Source organism: Oncorhynchus tshawytscha, unplaced genomic scaffold (genome assembly GCF_018296145.1).
Source record: "Oncorhynchus tshawytscha isolate Ot180627B unplaced genomic scaffold, Otsh_v2.0 Un_contig_7223_pilon_pilon, whole genome shotgun sequence".
NCBI lineage: Eukaryota > Metazoa > Chordata > Actinopteri > Salmoniformes > Salmonidae > Oncorhynchus > Oncorhynchus tshawytscha.
The window spans coordinates 33,871-61,386 of record NW_024609518.1 but is presented as its reverse complement, the minus strand read 5'-3'; the positions used below and the strand labels follow the sequence as shown (position 1 = coordinate 61,386).

The window sequence follows — 27,516 nt, the reverse complement described above, 5'->3', positions numbered from 1 at the left end:
CTCTGGACCCTTAGGGTTGAGTATCTCTGAGTAGTGACCCTGGGCCCTTAGGGTTGAGCATCTCTGAGTAGTGACCCTGGGCCCTTAGGGTTGAGCATCTCTCTGAGTAGTGACCCTGGGCCCTTAGGGTTGAGTATCTCTGAGTAGTGACCCTAGTGACCCTGGGCCCTTAGGGTTGAGTATCTCTGAGTAGTGACCCTGGGCCCTTAGGGTTGAGTATCTCTGAGTAGTGACCCTGGGCCCTTAGGGTTGAGTATCTCTGAGTAGTGACCCAGCCCTGGGCCCTTAGGGTTGAGTATCTCTGAGTAGTGACCCTGGGCCCTTAGGGTTGAGTATCTCTGAGTAGTGACCCTGGGCCCTTAGGGTTGAGTATCTCTGAGTAGTGACCCTGGGCCCTTAGGGTTGAGCATCTCTCTGAGTAGTGACCACTGCACAACGGACCAAGAGACATCCTTCAGTTGGTTGTGTTTTATTGAGTTACAGCAGACGGATAAAAAAAAAAAACAGGAAGCAAAGAGATTCTTGGTAGCAGTACAGTATTCCAGATACATGTGTGAACATGATTCACTAATAGAAGAAGCATGGAACTGAAGGAGCGAGCCATTGAAAGGGAGCCTAACTACACCTAGGATATCTATGGATATCTAGAAAGCCAACACGAGAAAAGACCAGTCACTGATGCAACGGACGCTGCAATTCAAAAATTAGACTGAACTACAAAAAACATGTACAGTGCATTTTCTTGTTTTCTAAAATGTATTCATGTCCATTCTGTGGCTGACTGTCGTCTCAGGCAGCAGGAGCATTCAGCATGAGAGAGGGGGGAGAACTGTTATTGTAATGTAAGTATGTGATGATTCTTAGCCTGGGTAGCAGACCTGTTTGTGCCATCATTCCACTCCTTGTCATATGCCAAACATCTGGAACCCAGGCTAGGTGATTCCATGGTCTGGTAGAGAACCACTAGTCCCTTTAGTCCAAATGGATGAACACACTGGTTATCAGATCAGACGTGTTACTAGTCTATTCACTTGAAATAAGTGCCATCTATGACCAGCTGTCAGTCACTAAATGTTTTGTTAAAAAGAAAAGAATTACCAACTGATGAATTGGTTTACAATTTCCATCGCAGTCATAAAAACCAAAACATTCCTCTTTTAGGGGTTATTGACTCCTGTTAGAAATGTAAAAACCAGCAACCCCGAAAATGTTTACAAAGCTTTTGCAATACAGAAAAATATTTACAAGGGCCCTTTTTTTATATTTATTAAGTGTAATAATAATAATAATGATGCATCAAGTCCAACTTTGGCACTCAATGGTTTTGCCAGTCAGTGTTTGGCGTGGACTCTACTGTCCACTGTGCTGATGTCACAGGCCAGGTAGGAAATCATTGGTTCCAGATTCAACAATCTTGAAAATCTTCTGCCTGAGAAACTCAGTATCCTCTGAAACAAAGGAAAATGTCAAAACACAAGACTTGTTATACAGATGGCTGACTACATCCTGTGTTGTTAACCTATCATTCTGCAGTTAACATACCCATACAGCAGGCTATCAGAGGTGCTTTTCTGTTCACCAGGGGAAAAATCCCCAGTGATAACCACATGTGTATAATCTCAATAGCCTCTTCCTGCCAAGATGTTTTTCTGAAGGCTAAATTACAGGCATCCCGCGTGGTTCAAAGCCACAGCTGCTAGATTGTTGCTAGCCATCGCTCTGTTAAAGGGAAAACCATCACTACTACATAACCAATTCCCCTTCATCTGGGACCTCTTTTTTGACAGTTACTTACAGGCATCAAGACGAGATAATTATGCATTTCAGTGTTAATGATCAAAGGAATTGTAAACTTGCAGGACAGTAGCTTATCATAGACTACTCACCATGCTCTTTTCATCCAGTCACCCGACCAGGTTGGTCTCCCATCAGCACCTCTGCTTCCGAGCCGATCTTCTGGTTCTCCAAAGCACCTTTAGTCTCGTCCCCTACAGCCATGGTCACCTTCACCCATCTGCTTCTGTCCACGTTGGCCTGTCCATGTTGGTCCCTGCCCCTGCTGATGTCTGTCATACTCTGGCCCAGTTTACTGGTAAACCACTGGACTATGTCCTGGTTGATGAGTTTCGACTGCAAAGGAAGCTTCTCTGCGTCCTCTGCCGAAAGCAGCGTGGTCTTGGCTTCTGTGAAGTGCTGCTGGAGAATGCTGCTTGGAGGTCGTTCGGTGATGCCTGACGAGCTCTGACCGTTCTGTCCTGCTTTGCCGTTGACTTTGTGGTACTGTTCCATCCAGTCCATGGTTCCGTTCTTCAGGGCGGATCGGTTTTCCTTGAACCAGCGGACAATCTCTGTGCGAGACAAACCCGTCTGTCCCTCCAGCTGGCTGTACTCCTCTGGCGACGGCCACTGGGTCTGGGTGAACACCTCTTTGAGAAGCCCTTGGGATTTCCTGTCGATGGGCTCAGGACTGGTGGAAGTGGTGACGATGGGAAGAGGTGAGCACCGGACTTTGCTGTCCTGTTCGTAAACACTATTCAGTATCCCTCGTTGCTCCTCAAGGCTCTTAGGACACATGGAGTTTGCCAGGGCTTGCTCCAAGTTGTCCCGCAGTGCTCTGCGCTCTGAGAACCAGCAGTCGATCTCAGTCTTGGAGAGCCTTGTGTCCACAACGAGATTGTCAACGTCAATTTCAGTGGGGGAGCTGGTCCTCTGAAAACTCTCCTCTAGCATCTTGAGCTGCTCAGAGGATTTGCCTTTGAGCCTCTCCAGGAGAGGAAACTGGGTGGGGACAGCTTTTTTGGGCTGACTGTCTTTCAATGCCTGGGGCTCAATCTTAATCACCTGTGGCGCCACCTTGTGATTGAGGAGTCGTTGCTCACTGAACCACTTCTTGATTTCTCCTCTAGACAGGCCGGTGGACTCAATGAGGCGGTACACTTCCTCCTCTTCAGGGAACTGGCACTGGGTGTAACTCGCTTTCAGTACAGCAATCTGGTCCGGGGTTTTATTGGCGTCTGAAGTGAAGCTGGGTTTAGGCGAAGCCACCAGTCTAGGTGTAGGTGCCTGAATCGTCTGGATTATGGAGGGACGTTTGATCTCTGAAGCGGCCACTACTGGAGCTACCAAGGGTCGCTTGACTGACTGTACGACCTGGTTTGCCATGGTTAGTGTGATGGGAGAACAACTGACAGCTGAGCCGTTCGCAACCGGCGTCAACACATAACTGGTCTGTCCCAGGAGGTTGAAGGGGACGGATTGAACTAGGGACTGTTGTCCTTTGGTGGACTGAGCCATCTGGGCGCCGCTCAGCACAGTGAAGGTGGTCTGTGGGACCGACTGGATGGTGCCGTTGAACATCTTCTTCCGAGCTTCTTCCACCTCTTCAGGGGACCAGCTGATGCCTTGCTTCAGTCTCTGGAGGGTGAACCACACCTTGATCTGTTCCTCGGGGTGCTTGGAGGCAACGGTAAGCCAGGACAGCTCCGCTTGGGTCGGGTAAGGGAACTTGGTGAAGGATGTGATGAGTGTCATGTTACTGTCCAGTGAAGGGTTGTACTTGGAGGTGTTCAAAGGGACAGCGATTTTTGGTACTAAGTTGTAGTTAGGCGGGCGCTGAAGAGAAGGCATGATATGAGAGACGCCATCTTTTAGGGTTGCTTCTGGGATGATCACGGTCCCGGTCACATTCACGGCGGCGATCTGCTTTCTGGGGAGTTCGTGGTCGAGTCTGTCCGGTTGACTTTCTGTGAATAACCGTTTGTTGTCTGTTTTTGGCTTACTAATCTTCACTGTGGTGGATTTGCTCAGGGGGAAAGTGGCGAAGTCTTCTCCTGTCTGAATGCCATTGGTTGAATCACAGACCACAGCGTTGCTCGCTCCTTCTATCGACTGCTCTAGGATGGTCTGATTGTTCAGCTTGATTCTCTTGAACTTGAAGTTGCTCTCCCCTGGATGACACCTCTCGTTGTGCTCTGTCAAGGTGTCAAACTTCTTTGTGTTGAAGTTGCACACAGCACACAGGTAGAGCGGGTTGAGAATGACATTGGGGTGATTGGAGTCCACGTGTTCCTTGAACTCATTCAGGTTCTGCGTAGAGAACGGACAGTACTTGCATTCATAGCCTCCCTGCTGCTTCCTCTGAGGCCTTGAATCCACCGCATTAGGTTTCTCAGGGGCCGGCGACTCCTGACGTGAACCACTAGGCTCTGTCCCGGAGCTCCAGTCCTCTCCAGGAAGCATCTCTGTGGATCCATTCACCACTGTGCTTTTGTCCTTCGCCGATACCTCCACCTCCATCTCACCTGGATCCTCTTGCCCCATCATGTCATCACCTCGAAAAACAGCATCAGCTCTACAAGGGGTCGTGGTCTTCCTTCGGCTGGCCATGGCGTGCGTACGTCACCTGGGACTGTTAGACGTACGTTGTAGGGGAAACGAGGGGAGGTTTCTGTCTTGTGAAGAATATGCACTTGTTCCTGCTGACTGTTAATGTCAGCTCCAATGAGGGAATTCATGAGACTTCATCCCAGATCACCCAATCTGAGGGAGAGAGAGAGGAGAAATTAAAGAAACAAGGACAATCCTGCAATAACCTGAAAACAGACCACATTAAAATCCCATACCGCTGGTTCAATAGTCAGCATCACTTTTCTTCCTGTTCTCTACTTAACATAAATGGCCATGGTAATAAGGCCTAACTCTGCAATGAAAATGTCCCTAAACCATTGTACATATTCAGAGTCATTGTTCTCTATCCCTCTGTCCCTTCTGTGACAAAACAAGCATTTCAAACTCAATGACGGTAGAAACCCTAAACTGCTTCCAATCCCGTCTCCCCAGTAGCGGATTACATATGTAACGGTCTCCCCAGTAGCAGATTACATATGTAACAGTCTCCCCAGTAGCGGATTACATATGTAACAGTCTCCCCAGTAGCGGATTACATATGTAACAGTCTCCCCAGTAGCGGATTACATATGTAACAGTCTCCCCAGTAGCGGATTACATATGTAACGGTCTCCCCAGTAGCGGATTACATATGTAACGGTCTCCCCAGTAGCGGATTACATATGTAACAGTCTCCCCAGTAGCGGATTACATATGTAACAGTCTCCCCAGTAGCGGATTACATATGTAACAGTCTCCCCAGTAGCGGATTACATATGTAACAGTCTCCCCAGTAGCGGATTACATATGTAACAGTCTCCCTAGTAGTAGATTACATATGTAACAGTCTCCCTAGTAGTAGATTACATATGTAACAGTCTCCCTAGTAGCGGATTACATATGTCATCTCTCTGTTAAAGATGCAATATGTAAATGTCTCCCTAGTAGCAGATTACATATGTCATCTCTGTTAAAGATGCAATATGTAACTGCCTCCCTAGTAGCAGATTACATATGTAACTGCCTCCCTAGTAGCAGATTACATATGTAACTGCCTCCCTAGTAGTAGATTACATATGTCATCTCTCTGTTAGATGCGATATGTAACTGTCTCCCTAGTAGCAGATTACATATGTAACTGCCTCCCTAGTAGCAGATTACATATGTAACTGCCTCCCTAGTAGCAGATTACATATGTAACTGCCTCCCTAGTAGCAGATTACATATGTAACTGCCTCCCTAGTAGCAGATTACATATGTAACTGCCTCCCTAGTAGCAGATTACATATGTAACAGTCTCCCTAGTAGTAGATTACATATGTAACAGTCTCCCTAGTAGCAGATTACATATGTAACATCTCCCTGTAGCAGATTACATATGTAACAGTCTCCCTAGTAGTAGATTACATATGTAACATCTCCCTAGTTAAATATGCAATGTCAGCTTTACATATGTAACTGCTCCCCAGTAGCAACATATGTAACACAGAAATGCGGATTACATATGATCTCCCCAGTCATTACATATGTAAAGCAAGTAGCTTACATATGTAACTGCTCCCCTAGTAGCTGATTACATGTGTAACAGTCTCCCCAGTAGCAGATTACATATGTAACTGCCAAGTAGCAGATTACATATGTCATCTTCTGTTTTATGTAACTGCCTTCTAGTAGCAGATTACATATGTAACTGCCTCCCTAGTAGCAGATTACATATGTAACAATGATTCTCCCCCTAGTAGCAGATTACATATGTAACTGCCTTTTGTCAGCAGATTACATATTAACTGCCTCCCTAGTAGCAAACTATTTGATTACATATGTAACTGCAACCAGGATTACATATGTAACTGCCTCCCTACAGATTACATATGTAACTGCTTTACCTAGTAGCAGATTACATATGTAACTGCCTCCCTAGTAGCAGATGAAACTGTGTTGCAGTGTCATAGTACAGATTACATATGTAACTGTCTCCCTAAATAGCAGATTACAAAACTGTCTCCCTAGAGCAGATTATACAACTGTCTCCCTAGTAGCAGATTACTATGTAACTCCCTAGTAACAGATTACATATGTAACAAGTAAAGATTACATATGTAACAGTCTCCCTAGTAGTAGATTACATATGTCATCTCTCTGTTAAAGATGCAATGTCACTTTTATGGGCAACCCAACCAAATGAACACAGAAATATGTGTTATAGATCTGTCACTCATTGAAAGCAAGTCTAAAGAAGCTGTAGATCTGTTCTGTGTGCACTAGTTTTGTACACTAGTATCCAAGAGCTGAAAATACGTTTGTTTTAGTTCTGGAAAAACATATTTCACAGCAGTTTACATGGTACAATGATTCTCTACACTATACTTGCTTGTTTTGTCACAAACTGAAATTAAGCAAACTATTTGAAATTTAGCAACCAGGAAATAGTGTTTTTTCCACAAAGTGCATCTTTAGCTTTACTTTACTGACTTTATTATCCCCATGTGGAAACTGTGTTGCAGTGTCATGTACACACTTTAGCTTTACTTTACTGACTTTATTGTCCCCAGGGGGGAAACTGTGTTGCAGTGTCATGTACACACTTAAAGTGCCGTTTAAATACAAAACAAAATGGACAATACAACTTTCAGAACAGTTACGTACCAATAAAGAAATAAAACGTTTTTAAAAAGACTAGCCTGCTGGCCATACGGAGTCGATAGGAACATTAGCCTGCTGGCCATACGGAGTCGATAGGAACATCAGCCTGCTGGCCTTACGGAGTCGATAGGAACATTAGCCTGCTGGCCATACGGAGTCGATAGGAACATTAGCCTGCTGGCCATACGGAGTCGATAGGAACATTAGCCTGCTGGCCATACGGAGTCGATAGGAACATTAGCCTGCTGGCCATACGGAGTCGATAGGAACATTAGCCTGCTGGCCTTACGGAGTCGATAGGAACATTAGCCTGCTGGCCATACGGAGTCGATAGGAACATTCGCCCGAGCTATTTAGGAGGGATATCACGTCTGGCACAAATTATTGTCTAGTTGTGTTTTTCCTGCTGAGGGGTGCCCTATACCTGCACCCAGAGGGGAGTAGTTCAAAGTCCAGGTACAGGGGGTGGCTTGGGTCTAAAATTATTTTGTGAGCCTTACGGAGGGACCTGACCTTAAAGATCTCATCCAGGCCTCTCTGTTTGACTCCTAGTACCTTGCTTGCTGTGTTGATAATCCTTCTCAGCATGTTTCTCTGGCTGACAGTGGCATTGCCAAACCAACAAACAATACAAAAGGTTAAAATACTAAAACAGAGTCAATATAGTACAGTCTACATTAAAGGCCTAAAGCCAGTAGTACATACACCCAAAGCCAAGACAGCTCCATGTTGGTGCAACACATACTGTAGCTAAATCTGACAACGCACCAAAACAGAATCGGCTCCAAGGTAACAGATGTGAAAAAAACTTCAGAGAAGCCTTAAGGATGCAATATAATACAGTACATGGATTTAATTTCCCTGAGCATTTCTTTTTTTTATGAAGCGATAGAGGAGCTAATTCAAGAGAGCGTGAAAAATAAGTAATTGATATTCTAGTTGCCTCATGCATTTACCAAATCACATTTCCATGCAACAAAAACTGGAAGGGAAAACGTGTTTTTATTTATTTATTTATTTAGAGATATAGATATATATATATAGATATATATATATATATATATATATATATTTATTTATATTTTACCTTTCTTTAACCAGGCAAGTCAGTTAAGAACACATTCTTATTTTCAATGACAGCCTAGGAACAGTGGGTTAACTGCCTGTTCAGGGGCAGAACGACAGATTTGTACCTTGTCAGCTCGGGGGTTTGAACTTGCAACCTTCCAGTTACTAGTCCAATGCTCTAACCACTAGGCTACGCGCCGCCCCCCCCACTCTAACCACTAGGCTACCTGCCCCCCCCCACTCTAACCACTAGGCTACGCTGCCGCCCCCACCGTAACCACTAGGCTACCTGCCGCCCCCACTCTAACCACTAGGCTACGCTGCCGTCCCCCCACTCTAACCACTAGGCTACGCTGCCGTCCCCCACTCTAACCACTAGGCTACGCTGCCGTCCCCCACTCTAACCACTAGGCTACGCTGCCCCCCCCACTCTAACCACTAGGCTACGCTGCCGTCCCCCTCTAACCACTAGGCTACGCTGCCGTCCCCCACTCTAACCACTAGGCTACGCTGCCGTCCCCCACTCTAACCACTAGGCTACCTGCCGTCCCCCACTCTAACCACTAGGCTACCTGCCGTCCCCCACTCTAACCACTAGGCTACCTGCCGTCCCCCACTCTAACCACTAGGCCCCACCTGCCGTCCCCCCACTCTAACCACTAGGCTACCTGCCGTCCCCCCACTCTAACCACTAGGCTACGCTGCCGCCCCATAACAAACATCGTAGACTTCTGGTTCTGCAATAGAACACTTCTATACGGGCCGATGTGTTCCGACATTCAGCAGTGACTGAGCTGATAGAATCTGATTGGACAGGACAGCAGGTAAGTGATGGTAGGAGGACTTTAATAGAAGAGTAGGCTTTGTGTGATGAATGGTGGATAATGTAGCTTTTGGCTCCAAAATGAAGATACAAATCTGTTTTCACAGTGGACTGCCTGACCTCGGATCAGTTATCACTTCTCTAAATCAGGAGAAAATGATCAAATATCACATTTCAGTAACTGCCGCTCTTCAAACTCTTCAAAGATTGCTTTGCTGTGGAAAACCCATTTTTATTCACAACGGTGACTAAGACCCAGTGGTGCTCGGGATGAGAACCAACATGTTTCATTTCAGGAACAACTGTTTCAGCCTCCTGTTTAGAACCCAGAACATCCATGTTCTGGGTTCTAACACTAATGGTGTTAGAACCCAGTGTTCACTAATGGTCAGACTGGGCGTCTTATCCCTGTGCTGCTGTGGCGTGTCAGGCGTCTTGTCCCTGTGCTGCTGTGGCGTGTCAGGCGTCTTGTCCCTGTGCTGCTGTGGCGTGTCTGGCTGGGCGTCTTATCCCTGTGCTGCTGTGGCGTGTCTGGCTGGGCGTCTTATCCCTGTGCTGCTGTGGCGTGTCTGGCTGGGCGTCTTATCCCTGTGCTGCTGTGGCGTGTCTGGCTGGGCGTCTTATCCCTGTGCTGCTGTGGCGTGTCAGGCTGGGTGGAGAGGAGCACAGCCATACTGGAGCCAAATTAAACTTGCATGATGTCCCAGCCGATGCCTTGTCTCTCATATCATGTCCTCAGCTCACCGTCTCTGCTCTGGAGAGACCTACTCTGTCCACTCATATGCTCCCAGGCCAGCAGATACCAAAGTACCTCCCCCAATGGACACTGCTGTGGTGACTCGCTGCTGTATTCATGGGCTTTCATTATTTGCTTCCAACGGGAGAACACACATCATTAATCATTCCTGACGATTTAGCTTGCCACAGACGTCAACATCAGTTACAGAACATGAAACATCTGTAGGACGATGGATGACTCCCTCTCACCAGATCACTACCGTCATTCCATCTGACACAATAACAACCGAAGCTCAAGAGTTAATGACTTCACTCGGCTGTGTATCAACCTGCTGTGTGTCCAGGAATAGCAGCAGGACAATGAATCCCTACAAGTGTGAAGCTGCTGAATCACAGACTGTGTGTCAAAGGACCTTTCTATCCGGCCAATCAGAGACAACACCACACCGTCACTACAGCCCTTCCACCACACCGTCACTACAGCCCTTCCACCACACCGTCACTACAGCCCTTCCACCACACCGTCACTACAGCCCTTCCATCACTACAGCCCTTCCACCACACCGTCACTACAGCCCTTCCATCCACACCGTCACTACAGCCCTTCCACCACACCGTCACTACAGCCCTTCCACCACACCGTCACTACAGCCCTTCCACCACACCGTCACTACACCCTTCCACCACACCGTCACTACAGCCCTTCCACCACACCGTCACTACAGCCCTTCCACCACACCGTCACTACAGCCCTTCCACCACACCGTCACTACAGCCCTTCCAGCCCTTCCACCACACCGTCACTACAGCCCTTCCACCACACCGTCACTACAGCCCTTCCACCACACCGTCACTACAGCCCTTCCACCACACCGTCACTTCCACAGCCCTTCCACCACACCGTCACTACAGCCCTTCCATCACTACAGCCCTTCCACCACACCATCACTACAGCCCTTCCACCACACCGTCACTACAGCCCTTCCACCACACCGTCACTACAGCCCTTCCGTCACTACAGCCCTTCCACACTACAGCCCTTCCGTCACTACAGCCCTTCCACCACACCGTCACTACAGCCCTTCCATCACACCAGCCCTTCCATCACACCGTCCACCAGCCCTTCCATCACTACAGCCCTTCCATCACTACAGCCCTTCCACCACACCGTCACTACAGCCCTTCCACCACACCGTCACTACAGCCCTTCCACCTACAGCCCTTCCGTCACTACAGCCCTTCCATCACACCAGCCCTTCCATCACACCAGCCCTTCCATCACACCAGCCCTTCCACCACACCGTCACACCGCCCTTCCCACCAGCCCTTCCATCACACCAGCCCTTCCACACACCAGCCCTTCCATCACTACAGCCCTTCCATCACACCGTCACTACAGCCCTTCCATCACACCGTCACTACAGCCCTTCCATCACACCAGCCCTTCCATCACACCAGCCCTTCCATCACACCGTCACTACAGCCCTTCCATCACACCGTCACTACAGCCCTTCCATCACACCGTCACTACAGCCCTTCCATCACACCGTCACTACAGCCCTTCCATCACACCGTCACTACAGCCCTTCCATCACACCAGCCCTTCCATCACACCGTCAGCCCTTCCATCACACCGTCACTACAGCCCTTCCACCACACCGTCACTACAGCCCTTCCATCACACCGTCACTACAGCCCTTCCGCACCAGCCCTTCCATCACACCAGCCCTTCCATCACACCAGCCCTTCCATCACACCAGCCCTTCCATCACACCGTCACTACAGCCCTTCCATCACACCAGCCCTTCCATCACACCAGCCCTTCCATCACACCAGCCCTTCCATCACACCGTCACTACAGCCCTTCCATCACACCGTCACTACAGCCCTTCCATCACACCAGCCCTTCCATCACACCAGCCCTTCCATCACACCGTCACTACAGCCCTTCCATCACACCGTCCACTACAGCCCTTCCATCACACCGTCACTACAGCCCTTCCATCACACCGTCACTACAGCCCTTCCATCACACCGTCACTACAGCCCTTCCATCACACCGTCACTACAGCCCTTCCATCACACCGTCACTACAGCCCTTCCACCACACCGTCACTACAGCCCTTCCATCACACCGTCACTACAGCCCTTCCATCACACCGTCACTACAGCCCTTCCATCACACCGTCACTACAGCCCTTCCATCACACACCGTCACTACAGCCCTTCCACCACACCGTCACTACAGCCCTTCCATCACTACACCCTTCCATCACACCATCACTACAGCCCTTCCACCACACCGTCACTACAGCCCTTCCATCACTACAGCCCTTCCATCACTACAGCCCTTCCACCATCACTACAGCCCTTCCATCACACCATCACTACAGCGCCTTCCACCACTACAACCCTTCCACCCTTCCATCACTACAGCCCTTCCATCACTACAGCCCTTCCACCACACCGTCACTACAACCCTTCCATCACTACAGCCCTTCCATCACTACAGCCCTTCCATCACTACAGCCCTTCCACCACACCGTCACTACAGCCCTTCCACCACTACAACCCTTCCACCACACCGTCACTACAGCCCTTCCACCACTACAACCCTTCCACCACACCGTCACTACAGCCCTTCCACCACTACAACCCTTCCACACACCGCCAACCCTTCCATCACTACAGCCCTTCCATCACTACAGCCCTTCCATCACTACAGCCCTTCCACCACACCGTCACTACAGCCCTTCCACCACTACAACCCTTCCATATCTACCATGACAACAAGACAGTTGGTAAATTATAAACAGACTGAAGAGCAGAATGGATCCACCTGCTGAGTGCCGAGACACTTCCAGAGCAGCCTTCATCTGACGTGACAGAAACACACGTCATGGTGGGTGTGGGGAGGGGACAAGGCACAGACTACTGTTGCTAGGATAACAGAGTGGACAGGAAGACGGTAGGCATTCCATCCAGACTGGCTCATTGTTCCATAGATCTGCTGTATTCAGTGAGGTGAAGCGTTCAGAACTTTGACAGCGACAGAAACGCAACAAAATAGAGGTGACTTAATTCCCTATTCTACCAGACAGAGAACTGTGTCTGATCTAGACAATGCATTTCTATCTGAACTTTGTGTAACGTTGTGAAACATTGCGGCGTTCTGAACAGACCCACAGCTGCAGTGTTCTAGAGGAGGTTGATGTGATGATAGTAGAGAGCGAGAAGAGAGAAGCTGTGTGGGAGGAGACAGTGCTCTGCTAATACTGCATCCCCCAGTAGGGGGGCTGAATTTGGGAACGTCACAGAATGAATTTAAATCTCATCAAATGGGCCCTGAAAAAACACACTGTAGCTCTGCATTGAAACCGGCAATCTCTCTATCCCTGCTTTACTTAGCATTCTATTTAGGGTATGAACACAGAATATTAATAAGTGAATTGGTTCAAGGAATGTTGAGTGGTGCACTGCGAGCTTGGTGCAGATTATCTGTATTAGAAGTGTACAAATAACAGTGTTTAAAGCCCAATGTTAAAGCCTACCAGGCTACTACTGGACTGGAGCAAGTCTATCCTCTCCGGGGTGAGTCCAGTCAATACACCATCACATTGACTCTGATTTGGACAATTAAATAGTCCACAAAGTTACTGGTTAGGGTCCCATTGGTATCTTTAAATATAACAGTCAAAGTCTGGATGGGAGTCTGAACTGGTCTAGCAGCCAGGTTACCATGGAAACAGGCTAACAGCAGGGGGGGGGGGATTTATTCTCTTCACTTCACCAGAGACCAGAATGTTCTGCCTCAAAGTTGGTCGGGCCAAAAGTAGTAAGACACCACCCCTTTTGATGATACTGTAGACACATCAAGTTGGACGGGGTCCACAAGACATATCCTTCTATTCAACTGGTGGGATCCAGGTAGGGGTCCAGGTAGGGGTCAATTGAATGGATACTTTGCCCAAGCGGAGCATTGAGTAGCCTGCATTGCATACTACTTTCCCACTGGTAAAGACCTAGTACCTCTACAACACTGAGCCTGGTATTCACAGTGAACACAGACAGCATGAGGTGGTAAGTATTTGGTTTAGAAAAGGAATCCTGATATTACTACCAAGCTGAGGGAAGCATGAAGACTTCCAAACCATGACCATGCTTCCACAATGCAGTCTAACCCTGAGAATGACCATGCAGTCTAACCCTGAGAATGACCCTGCTTTCACAATGCAGTCTAACCCTGAGAATGACCCTGCTTTCACAATGCAGTCTAACCCTGAGAATGACCATGCTTTCACAATGCAGTCTAACCCTGAGAATGACCATGCTTTCACAATGCAGTCTAACCCTGAGAATGACCATGCTTCAGTGCAGTCTAACCCTGAGAATGACCCTGCTTTCACAATGCAGTCTAACCCTGAGAATGACCCTGCTTTCACAATGCAGTCTAACCCTGAGAATGACCCTGCTTTCACAATGCAGTCTAACCCTGAGAATGACCCTGCTTTCACAATGCAGTCTAACCCTGAGAATGCAGTCTAACCCTGAGAATGACCATGCATGCAGTCTAACCCTGAGAATGACCCTGCTTTCACAATGCAGTCTAACCCTGAGAATGACCCTGCTTTCACAATGCAGTCTAACCCTGAGAATGACCCTGCTTTCACAATGCAGTCTAACCCTGAGAATGACCCTGCTTTCACAATGCAGTCTAACCCTGAGAATGACCCTGCTTTCACAATGCAGTCTAACCCTGAGAATGACCCTGCAGTCTAACCCTGAGAATGACCATGCAGTGACCATGCAGTCTAACCCTGAGAATGACCCAGTCTAACCCTGAGAATGACTTTCACAATGCAGTCTAACCCTGAGAATGACCCTGCTTTCACAATGCAGTCTAACCCTGAGAATGACCCTGCTTTCACAATGCAGTCTAACCCTGAGAATGACCCTGCTTTCACAATGCAGTCTAACCCTGAGAATGACCCTGCTTTCACAATGCAGTCTAACCCTGAGAATGACCATGCTTTCACAATGCAGTCTAACCCTGAGAATGACCCTGCTTTCACAATGCAGTCTAACCCTGAGAATGACCCTGCTTTCACAATGCAGTCTAACCCTGAGAATGACCCTGCTTTCACAATGCAGTCTAACCCTGAGAATGACCCTGCTTTCACAATGCAGTCTAACCCTGAGAATGACCCCTGAGAATGCTTTCACAATGCAGTCTAACCCTGAGAATGACCCTGCTTTCACAATGCAGTCTAACCCTGAGAATGACCCTGCAGTTTGAGAATGACCCTGCTTTCACAATGCAGTCTAACCCTGAGAATGACCCTGCTTTCACAATGCAGTCTAACCCTGAGAATGACCCTGCTTTCACAATGCAGTCTAACCCTGAGAATGACCCTGAGAATGACCCTTTTTCACAATGCAGTCTAACCCTGAGAATGACCCTGCTTTCACAATGCAGTCTAACCCTGAGAATGACCCTGCTTTCACAATGCAGTCTAACCCTGAGAATGACCCTGCTTTTGCACAATGCAGTCTAACCCTGAGAATGACCCTGTTTTCACAATGCAGTCTAACCCTGAGAATGTCCCTGCTTTCACAATGCAGTCTAACCCTGAGAATGACCCTGCTTTTCACAATGCAGTGACTAACCCTGAGAATGACCATGCTTTCACAATGCAGTCTAACCCTGAGAATGACCCTGCAGTTTTCACAATGCAGTCTAACCCTGAGAATGTCCCTGACACAATGCAGTCTAACCCTGAGAATGACCCTGCAGTTTGAGAATGACAATGCAGTCTAACCCTGAGAATGACCATGCTTTCAGAACCCTGAGAATGACCCTGCTTTTCACAATGCAGTCTAACCCTGAGAATGACCCTGTTTTCAAGTCTAACCCTGAGAATGACCCTGCTTTCACAATGCAGTCTAACCCTGAGAATGACCCTGCTTTCACAATGCAGTCTAACCCTGAGAATGACCATGCAGTCTAACCCTGAGAATGACCCTGCTTTCACAATGCAGTCTAACCCTGAGAATGACCCTGTTTTCACAATGCAGTCTAACCCTGAGAATGACCATGCTTCCACAATGCAGTCTAACCCTGAATGAATGACCCTGACTTTCATGCAGTCTAACCCTGAGAATGACCATGCAGTCTAACCCTGAGAATGACCATGCTTTCACAATGCAGTCTAACCCTGAGAATGACCATGCTTTCAGTCTAACCCTGAGAATGACAATGCTAATGCCTAACCCTGAGAATGACCATGCTTTCACAATGCAGTCTAACCCTGAGAATGACCATGCAGTTCACAATGCAGTCTAACCCTGAGAATGACCATGCTTTCACAATGCAGTCTAACCCTGAGAATGACCATGCAGTCTAACCCTGAGAATGACCATGCTTTCAACAGATGCAGTCTAACCCTGAGAATGACCATGCAGTCTACCATGCCCCCTGAGAATGACCATGCAGTCTTCCCTGAGAATGACCAGTCTAACCCTGAGAATGACCACAATGCAGTCTAACCCTGAGAATGACCCTGCTTTCTAACCCTGAGAATGACCCTGCATGCAGTCTAACCCTGAGAATGACCATGCAGTCACAGAATGACCATGCAGTCTAACCCTGAGAATGACCATGCTTTCTAACCCTGAGAATGACAGCAGTCTAACCCTGAGAATGACCATGCAGTCTAACCCTGCTTTCAAAGATGACCAGTCTAACCCTGAGAATGACCCTGCTTTCATGCAGTCTAACCCTGAGAATGACCCTGCTTTCTAACAATGCAGCAGTCTAACCCTGAGAATGACCCCATGTTCTACAAATGCAGTCTAACCCTGAGAATGACCCTGCTTTCACAATGCAGTCTAACTCTGTCCTCCTGTAGAATACAGATATGCATCTGTTGGTCAAAGATACTGAGTTACAGTTCATAAAAAAAATAAATTAGGTAGGGGATTTCACGTGGGAATCAGAAATGCATCTGATCAGTATCTGGTGGGGCGTGACCACCATGTGCCACATGTGCCTCATGAAGCACAACATCTCCTTCGCATAGATGTCGTGCTGCATGTCTTAAAGTAATGGACTGTCGTTTCTCTTTTCTTATTTGAGCTGTTCTTGCCATATTATGGACTTGGTCTTTTACCAAATATGGCTATATTGGTTTAATTTGGACCATTTTCATTTTAAAACAATTACAGCACTGTACGTACGTCATTGTTACCCAGAAATGATTTGATATAAAACAGTCTGCATTGGGCTTTAGGCAGGGTGGTGTCTGGCAGGGTGGTGTCTGGTAAAACCATCTGTACCAGGGTGGTGTCTGGTAAAACCATCTGTAGCAGTCAGTCTTGCCAGGGTGGTGTCTGGTAAAACCATCTGTAGCAGTGAGACCTGGCAGGGTGGTGTCTGGTAAAACCATCTGTAGCAGTCAGACCTGGCAGGGTGGTGTCTGGTAAAACCATCTGTAGCAGTCAGTCCTGGCAGGGTGGTGTCTGGTAAAACCATCTGTAGCAGTCAGTCCTTGCAGGGTGGTGTCTGGTAAAACCATCTGTAGCAGTCAGTCCTGGCAGGGTGGTGTCTGGTAAAACCATCTGTAGCAGTCAGTCCTGGCAGGGTGGTGTCTGGTAAAACCATCTGTAGCAGTCAGTCCTGGCAGGGTGGTGTCTGGTAAAACCATCTGTAGCAGTCAGTCCTGGCAGGGTGGTGTCTGGTAAAACCATCTGTAGCAGTCAGTAAGTTCCCTCCTAACCCTGGGCTACATATGGCGTTTCCAACTGAAACCAAAACCAGCCAGGCAGAGACAGATCGCCTCTTCCATGGATGCCAGACCCCGGTTAAATTTTATTTTAAATAAAATACTCCATCTGGGCTTGATTTAGCTTGCCTGGCACAATGGAAGTAGAGTAGTTGTGAAAGTGAAAAACCCATCTGGCACACCAGGCAGGCTCAAGCAAACGCTCAACATATTTGAAAGATTTAAAATAGTATTTGAACCCAGATCCCGATGGCTGCCGTCCCAGACAGTTATGAAATACTGATGGAATGGGTTAGACCGCATGGCATATTTGTGCCAGGGTCATCTTTTAAAAGCGGCTTCTCCACTACGGAGATCAAATACAGTCAGAGAACTACGTTTTGGAACATTACTTCTTATGCAATTGTATTTCACATGTTGGGATAAAGAAGGTTGGGATAGAATAAATAGGGAATTTCTGTTGTGGCATTCAACACAAGGTTATACCTAGTAGTGTTTCTCTAACGAACCATCTGTACATCCAGAGTACCTCCTCTAGCCTATATCAGCGACAGACAGTTGTTCGACCTACTGTAGAGTCAACCAAGCTTGACTGGCGTTACTGGGTGTCCACATATCAGACAGCCTCTGCTACAGCAGGGGTGACCTGCTGGTCAGGCCGGAGACACGTGACTGGGTCAGAGCTGTGGGTTTCTGCAGTCAGAGAGAAGAGCCCCAGCTGAGCTCTTTCTCCTGTCCTCTCCCTTCCTCCAGCATTTCGCTGCACCTGCGACATCTGCAAATCTGTGTATGCAACCAATAAACTTTGATTCTGATTTGTCCTCTCCTTTTATGCTCTCTCCTTGCCTTCACGTACTCCTCTCCTTTCCTTCTCTCGTCTTCTCTCAACCTGTCCTCTGTTTCTCTCCTTTCTTTCCCTCTCCCCCCCTCCTCCCTCCTTCTCCTCCTCCCTCCCTCCCCCCCCTCCGTCTCCCCCCCCCTCCGTCTCCTCCCCCTTCGTCTCCTCCCCCTCCCTTTCCTCCCCCCCCTCTCCCTCCCTCTCCTCCCCCTCCCTTTCTCCCCTCCCCCTTTCGTCTCCCCCCTCCCCCTCCCTCTCCCCTCCCTCCCCCCCCTTTCGTCTCCCCCTCCCCCCTTTCTGCCTTCCCCCTGCCTCCCTCCCCCCCCTTTCTGTTAAAATAATTGGGGTCATAGGATTTTCCAATTGTTTTCTATGGGATACCCTTATTATTAGGAACCTGGCTGCAGTTCCTATGGCTTCCACTAGATGTCAACAGTCTTTAGAAATTGTTCAATGTTTTTCTTTTGAGAAATGAATAAGTAGTGCTATTAATGGTAAGTGTCACTCCAGGTGGACTCGACTGTTTTGATGCGCGTGAACTGGAGCGTGCTTCACGTTGTTTTTATCCGGTATTAGAAACAGTTCATTCCGCCTTAAATTGTATCAATTATTTACATTTTAGGGTACCAGAGGTTGGATTAGGAACATTGTTTGAAATGTTTGGACCAAGTTTACAGGTAACTTATTAGATACTTCGTAGGCATGTTGGGCGAGTTGAAACCGGTGTATTTCTGAATCAAACGCGCCAAACAAATGGACATTTTTGGCACACAAAGGACATTATCGAACAAAAGGACCATTTGTGATGTTTCTGGGACATTTTGGAGTGCCAACAGAAGATCTTCAAAAGGTAAGGCATGAAATATATCGCTATTTCTGACTTTTGTGTCGCACCTGCCTGGTTGAAATATGATTTTCATGCGTTTGTATGCGGAGCATTGTCCTCAGATAATCGCATGGTTTGCGTTCGTCGTAAAGCCTTTTGGAAATCTGACACAGCGGCTGGATTAACAAGAAGTGAAGCTTTATTTTGATGTAGAACATATTTTCAAGAAAGTTAAATATTTGAATTTGGTATTTTTTTATTTCACGCTCTGCAATTTCACCGGATGTTGGCCAGGTGGGACGCTACCGCTACCGTCCCACATGCCCATAAGAAGTGAACGCAGTGTCCAAAGAAGATGTATACAGAATGGTGCCGCCTGTGTAGAGGTGGATCAGAGAATCAGCAGCAGCAAGAGCGACATCATTGATATATACAGAGAAAAGAGTCAGCCCGAGAATTGAACCCTGTGGCACCCCCATAGAGATTGCCAGAGGTCCGGACAACAGGCCCTCCGATTTGACACACTGAACTCCATCTGAGAAGTAGTTGGTGAACCAGGCGAGGCAGTCATTTGAGAAACCAAGGCTATCGAGTCTGCCGATAAGAATGCGGTGATCGACAGAGTCGAAAGCCTTGGCCAGGTCGATGAAGACGGCTGCACAGTACTGTCTTTTATCGATGGCGGTTATGATATCGTTTAGGACCTTGAGTGTGGCTGAGGTGCACCCATGACCAGCTCGGAAACCAGATTGTATCGTGAAAAAGGTACGGTGGGATTCGAAATGGTCGGTGATAAGTTTGTTACTTGGCTTTCAATGACTTTAGAAAGGCAGGGCAGGACGGATATGGGTCTATAACGGTTTGGGTCTAGAGTGTCTTCCCTTTAGAAGAGGGGGATGACCGTGGCAGCTTTCCAATCTTTAGGAATCTCAGACGATACGAAAGAGGTTGAACAGACTAGTAATAGGGGTTGGAACAATTTTGGCAGTTCATTTTAGAAAGAAAGGGTCCAGATTGTCCAGCCCAGCTGATTTGTAGGGATCCGGATTTTGCAGCTCTTCCAGATCATCAGCTGTCTGGATTTGGGTGAAGGAGAAGCAGAGGGGGCTTGGGCAATTTTCTGCGGGGAGGGGGGTTGCAGAGCTGTTGGGCGGGGTAGGGGTAGCCAGGTGGAAAGCATAGCCAGCCGTAGAAAATTGCTTATTGAAATCACCGATAAATATATAATAATCGATAGTGACAGTGTTTCCTAGCATAGTGCATTGGGCAGCTGGGAGGAGGTGCTCTTATTCTCCATGGACTTTAGTGTCCCAAAACTTTTTGTAATTAGTGCTTTTTCTGTTTGAAAAAGCTAGCCTTAGCTTTCCTAACTGACTGTGTATATTGGTTCCTGAAGTCCCTGAAAAGTTGCATATCGCGGGGGCTATTCGATGCTAATGCAGTACGCCACAGGATGTTTTTGTGCTGGTCAAGGGCAGGCAGGTCTGGGGTGAACCAAGGGCTATATACGTTCTTAATTCTACATTTTTTGAACGGGGCATGCTTATTTAAGATGGTGAGGAAAGCACTTTTAAATAGAAACCAAGTGTTTAAGGTAGCGTTTGACAGTGTTGAGGGATGGTCGTTTGACCGCGGACCCATTACGGACGCAGGCAATGAGGCAGTGATCGCTGAGATCCTGGTTGAAGACAGCAGAGGTGAATTTAGAGGGCAAGTTGGTCAGGATGATATCTATGAGGGTGCCCATGGTTACGGATTTAGGGTTGTACCTGGTAGGTTCCTAGATAATTTGTGTGGGATTGAGGGCATCTAGCTTAGATTGTAGGACAGCCGGGGTGTTAAGCATATCCCAGTTTAGGTCACCTAACAGTACGAACTCCCTCTCCTATCATCTCTCTTTCTCTCCCATCATCTCTCTTTCTCTCCCATCATCTCTCTTTCTCTCCCATCATCTCTCTTTCTCTCCCTCTCCTATCATATCCCTCTCTCCTTCCTCTCCCATCACCTCTTTCTTTCTCTCCTTCCTATCATCTCTCTTTCTCTTCCTCTCCTATCATCTCTCTTTCTCTCCTATCATCTCTTTCTCTCCTTCCATCTCTCTTTCTCTCCTATCATCTCTTTCCCTCCTTCCTTTCCCCCCCTCCTATCATCTTCTCTCCCTCCTATCATCATCATGATCATCATCATCTCTTTCTCTCCTTCCTTTCCCTGTACTCTAACATGAAAGCCTGCCCATTACACACATGAATACATCAATTTACTGTTGTTGAGTAGAAAACAGATGGGAGACGTTACCTAGGAAACCCATGCGGTCTGTGTGAGAGTTGTGTGGCTTCAGGACGCTATTTACAGTCACTGCTTCTCCTCTGTGAAGCTCTTTCTTTCCAAGAGATTGGCTTCTTTTGGTTCCAGATAAAACAATCCCTATGTAACTCAAAACACTGGCACTTGTCTTTTCCTACTAGCACTGACTTGGCCGATAAACACTGAGGACAAATGAGCATGTTTCAGTCCATAGTAAGTCTCACCTAGCTGTCTATCTGAAGCTGAACTGACTTGCCTAGTTAAATAAAGGTTCAATAAAATAACAATAATAATATTAACTTAGACACACTGGTTAAACGTTTGCCCGCAGACAGTACTTAGCACCTCTGAACGGTGTCGGCACTCATTCTTTTTGTGTCCACACAGCAAAAACCTTTAAGTCGTCAGCTACTCAGCCGTGTTAAAATACCCCAAACCAGAAGGTGGCAGTAGTGTTTATATGTCCATGTGCTAATCTCTGCTGAATGTGTTGCACTTTCTCCTGTTGTGCCATTTACAAACAAACACGTGACGGTCTCAACTGTTCTGGGGAACGACGGTGAGCTTCATAATGTGACAGGTGAAATGATCAACGCGATCTGCTTTATCTCCTAACGTATTGCACAAGTCGACTGCAGCTATTTACTTAAAAAGTAGCTTCAAATAAAGAAATGTATTGAAAAAAGGTCAAAATAAATAGTTTCAGCTGTATTGAAAAACCATCCCGTGGCCATTTCCAAATACCTCGGTATACGGTATACTGCCCAAGCCTTGTGTGCATTGCGTCTGTGCACGTAGCTAGCTACCATCCCATAGCCTACATTGCATACAGTGTGAAGTGTGACTGGCTCATGACATTTAACTGTGGATGTCATGAGAAAATGCCCACTTTTCCCTTTTTGCCCTCACTCCTGTTGGGCTCCCCCACGTGGGGGCTTGTGCTCTCTGATTGGCTCAAAGCCAAGTTGTTGGCCACTGACGAGCATTGCGATTCTACAGGTAGAAACGTCAGGTTCTTCCCTACTGGGTCGGCACGCTGCAGGTACCGCTTTTGTTCTAGCGAGAGAAGAAACGTCTATCGGCAGTGACATTGCGTGTTTCATGCTTACGTCGCTTTGAATAAGAGCGTCTGCTAAATGACTCAAATATAAACATTTACATATTTCTTGAGTAGTGGTTTCAGAGGACATTCGATAGGAAAGAGCTGAGAGTTGGTTCAAACTATAAGTAGGTTATTGTTTTGAAAAAGAAACAGCCCCTGTCCTCTCATACCCTGTGAATTCTGATCCTCTTGTTCTTACTGCTCTGATTGGACAATGGTGATTTCTCATTGTAATCCACATGAAGGAAATTGAGTCGGTAACATTATTATGCAACGTTACGTAACCTGCTGCATGCAGTCTTTTTGACTCATTACCAAAGTGAAAAAAAATATTGAAAAAAAAATAGTTAATGACCAACACAGACGAGACCTAGGACCATGAAAAAAACAGCTTGTGTGAAGTGGTCGGCTGTGAATGTCCTCACCTGCTATTAACTGACGTTGATTGCTTAGGTTCACGCCAGTGCTGTCCAGTCAGAACATGATGTTGAGGCCCATACTAAACATTTGGAAACCATCACACGGCACACAGGCGATTCAGTTCAACTTGTTGATATTGTTGTGTGGTTATGTTCAATGGACAGGTGATTCAGTTCAACTTGTTGATATTGTTGTGTGGTTATGTTCAATGGACAGGTGATTCAGTTCAACTTGTTGATATTGTTGTGTGGTTATGTTCAATGGACAGGCGATTCAGTTCAACTTGTTGATATTGTTGTGTGGTTATGTTCAATGGACAGGTGATTCAGTTCAACTTGTTGATATTGTTGTGTGGTTATGTTCAATGGACAGGCGATTCAGTTCAACTTGTTGATATTGTTGTGTGGTTATGTTCAATGGACAGGCGATTCAGTTCAACTTGTTGATATTGTTGTGTGGTTATGTTCAATGGACAGGCGATTCAGTTCAACTTGTTGATATTGTTGTGTGGTTATGTTCAATGGACAGGCGATTCAGTTCAACTTGTTGATATTGTTGTGTGGTTATGTTCAATGGACAGGCGATTCAGTTCAACTTGTTGATATTGTTGTGTGGTTATGTTCAATGGACAGGCGATTCAGTTCAACTTGTTGATATTGTTGTGTGGTTATGTTCGATGGACGCACAACACCTCAAGATAGAAACAGTACGTCACGACACAACATGTATCTTCTCTTCTTACGACAACATGTAAACACGCGCTAACTTGAGGTGACAGGGTGGAGCACTAGTGTGTCCAAGCTCCCCGATTGGTTGGAATGAGTGGGGACGGATGGACGATTGAAGGGTGATTGACAGGGCTGCAGGCCAAATCAGGTTGAAAGGGTTAGCCTTTTTTTATTTTACACAAAGACATAAAAAGAGGGTAATCATATGGTGATTATCATATGATTCATGATGAGCACATGCACTGCATTAGTCTGGACTCTTCCTCAACCTGCTCACTGAGGAGATAAACTACATTTTGGGGGCCTGACTGCCTAATAAATATATTTGAGTCATTTAGCGGATGCTATTATCCAGAGCGACAGTAGAGAGTGAGTACATTTTCAAACACAAGTAGCTCCTCAACCCTGTCACTGAGAAGATGAACTTCATTTTGGGGGCCCGACTGCCTAATAAACAAGTGCAAGGCTAACGAGGCTGTCTCTATGCTGTCATGAAGTCATCATGACTACGGCCGCTCCACACAGACTACAGGGATTTTACAGGAAGACGTGCTCACAGCAGGTATGACATCACCAGGGCCATCTTAGTCCCCTAGCTAACGACACAACATCTAGAAGCAGAGGAGGCAGGAACAACATCTCCCCGAGTCTGACAGAGGATATTGCTGAGGTGAGCACCACATGAGTCACAAAGAACCGGCGGCCATCTTTAAACAAGCCATTCGCTGCCTGGACCATGAAAAAAGGACACTGAATGGGGAGGGAGACCAAATGGATGTAGGCCTACGTTTCTCTTCAGCAACCTAAGCCCAAGTAATAGAAGTGTGATCTACACCTGCTGTATGACAACAGCAGCAGTCAGTGTGCACATATGACTTGAGAATGACTGCCATGCCTTGATCTGAATGAATACATCCCACCAGTCAGAAATTAACTGAGGTTGTCACCCTAGAGACGCTGCACAATTGTGACATGACTGGATTAGTCAGGGCACCAATGTTGATGATACACCCCCCCCCGACTAATGTTGACGATACACCCCCCCCCACCCGACTAATGTTGACGATACACCCCACCCGACTAATGTTGACGATATCTCCCCCCTGACCAATGTTGACCCTGACTATATCCCCCCCCTGACTAATGTTGATGATAACCCCCTGACTAATGTTGATGATATCCCCCTGACTAATGTTGATGATACCCCCTGACTAATGTTGATGATACCCCCCGACTAATGTTGATGATACCCCCCGACTAATGTTGCTGATATCCCCCGACTAATGTTGCTGATATCCCCCCGACTAATGCTGATGATATACCCCCCCCACTAATGTTGCTGATATCCCCCCCACTAATGTTGCTGATATCCCCCGACTAATGTTGATGATATCCCCCGAAATGTTGATGATATACCCCCCCCCCCACTAATGTTGATGATATACCCCCCCGACTAATGTTGATGATATACCCCCGACTAATGTTGATGATACCCCCGACTAATGTTGATGATATACCCCCCCCGACTAATGTTGATGATACCCCCGACTAATGTTGATGATATACCCCCCCCGACTAATGTTGCTGATGATCCCCCGACTAATGTTGCTGATATCCCCCCCGACTAATGTTGCTGATATCCCCCTAATGTTGCTGATACCCCCCGACTAATGTTGCTGATATCCCCCCCCGACTAATGTTGCTGATATCCCCCTGATATCCCCCACTAATGTTGCTGATATCCCCCCCGACTAATGTGATGAATGCACAAGCCCTGTGTGATCCTCTCCTGAATATGCCTAGTAACCAGTGGAGGCTGCTGAGGGGAGAACGGCTCATCATTTTCCAGAACCATGTGTTTGATACCATTCCACTTATTCTGCTCCAGTCATTTCCACGAGCCCCGTCCTCCCCAATTAATGTGCCACCAACCTCCTGTGTTAGTAACCTACTTGATGAGGTCTACAATAATTGTATTATTATTTAATTATTCAATTATTGTTGGTGTGTCCTGTGTGAATCCTGTGTGAACATAAAAACATGCGCTGTACCTTTAACAGTGGTGTAAGAGGACACATGCAATGGGCTAAAAGTCAAATCAGGTCATCCTGCTGAGAGCTGCATCTTTTCAGGCTTTTGGACACCATAATCATACTGTACCCACCACCCACCACTAAATACCACAATAAAATAACTCCCATTCAGACGTTTCTTGACTTGGCTGCATGTGGTGTAGCATGAGAAAATAACACGAAGATAACATGAGGCATGTCATTGGGCAACAGTACTGTAGTTTGTAAAGATACTGCCTATTGTGTCAGGCTCATTTCATATGCATAGATCTTCATCAAGAAACAAACTTGATACTGAGAACCAAGTCCATGGTAAACCACCAATATGTGCAATATATTCTACTTCGGCCAGTAGCCTGGCTGTACTGCAACGAGGCGTTTTGTTCCACTGTGACTGTTGCCACAGTGCAGTAGGGACGTGCAAGAAGGCGTCACCGCTGCCTGCAGCCTGCCTACATCATACGACGGACGGCATTGGTACCCGACATCGAAGTAGGTTGCTGGTTAAACTCCAGAACTAGAAAACAATTTATAACCTTCTGGTCTTAAGAGTCCAATCGCCATTCCATAGCATACAACAGAAATAGGCAAGATAAAAACATGGTTTTTTAAAAGCTCCCCAAATGTCCCCTTCCCTCGCCAACGACGTAACGCCATGTCGGCGTGGAGGCCATATTTTGCTGGTTATGTCGACATAGGGGAAAAAGTACAAGTCCTCTCCCACAAAATCTCGACTAACATTACCGCAGCATTGTAGCAAACAAACTTCCTAAAGCGAGAGGACTGTAAGGCACATCGTTTCATTGCTTGAAACTGGACACATTGTTACTACTCGCAGGTCGTCAATCAGGTGTAGCCAGCCACACCGGGACAATCAAAGTTTACTGGCTAACCAAGTTAAAATGTGTAGTGGCGTCTGCGTACAGAAACAGTGGTGGTGGGAGGCTAGCTGGCTACATAGCTAGGCTACAGGTTTAACTTTGGGACTTGTTTTCGCCGATATGCAAAACTGATAAATATTCTTATTTGGCAGATTCTTACCTGTCCACCACGTATGATGCGCTGTAATGCCGAGCACCGGTAAACGGGGTCCAAAACGGGTCTTAACGACACGATAACAACCGAATACGACGATTTATTCTACAGATTCGACCGAATCCGCCAGACAACAGCCGGAAAAAATCGGCGTTCGCAGGGGGATCTACGCCAAAAACCACGTGATCAACTACGTCAGCGTACGTATTTGCATACGATACCAGGGCCACTTCCATCCTGGAGTTGTTCTAATCGCTCCTAAAAGTTAGGACGACGGTCAGTATCAAGCCTCGGATAGTGTCCAGGAAATGACAGCCCTTCGGTGGTTGCTGGAACCTTGCTTTCGACTTTTGAAAAGGAATAAGCTGTTGTTGACGTCCTGTGCTCTGCGCCAGCTCATCGTTGTGTTGGTCATTGAATAGTAAGCAGTAAACTGAGAGGACTGGGCGTGTCAGAGCCTGTCTAGGGAGGGACACTACTTTACTGCTAGTGTTGCTGCAGTACTGACAGCTGCGTCTCAGGGCAATGGTGTCTAGAAGTGCTACTGACTGTGATTTTAAATTTCTCTCGGTCTCTGTTTGGCGTCTCACCTAGTTTGACATTCTTCACTGAATACCTTCCATCTGAGTAGCTAATGAGACATCGTGAAAGGCAGTAGTGATTTATTGCCGTCACTCCTCCTTTCTCAATTTCAATTCAATTGAAGGGCTTTATTGGCATGGGAAACATATGTTGACATTGCCAAAGCAAGG

At 47.0% G+C, this 27,516-nt stretch overlaps 1 protein-coding gene across 1 annotated transcript; it reads right to left on the bottom strand.

The window, feature by feature from the left end:
• Nucleotides 1–453: 453 nt before the first annotated feature.
• zhx2a (zinc fingers and homeoboxes 2a) lies at nucleotides 454–27,163 on the bottom strand. Its single transcript, XM_024405755.2, has 3 exons — nucleotides 26,771–27,163; nucleotides 1,887–4,539; nucleotides 454–1,448 (listed from the first exon to the last, which is right to left on the bottom strand). The coding sequence occupies exon 2, from the start codon at nucleotides 4,384–4,386 to the stop codon at nucleotides 1,897–1,899; it is 2,490 nt and encodes an 829-aa protein (XP_024261523.1). The 5' UTR covers nucleotides 4,387–4,539; nucleotides 26,771–27,163; the 3' UTR covers nucleotides 454–1,448; nucleotides 1,887–1,896.
• Between the last annotated feature and the right edge of the window lie 353 nt (nucleotides 27,164–27,516).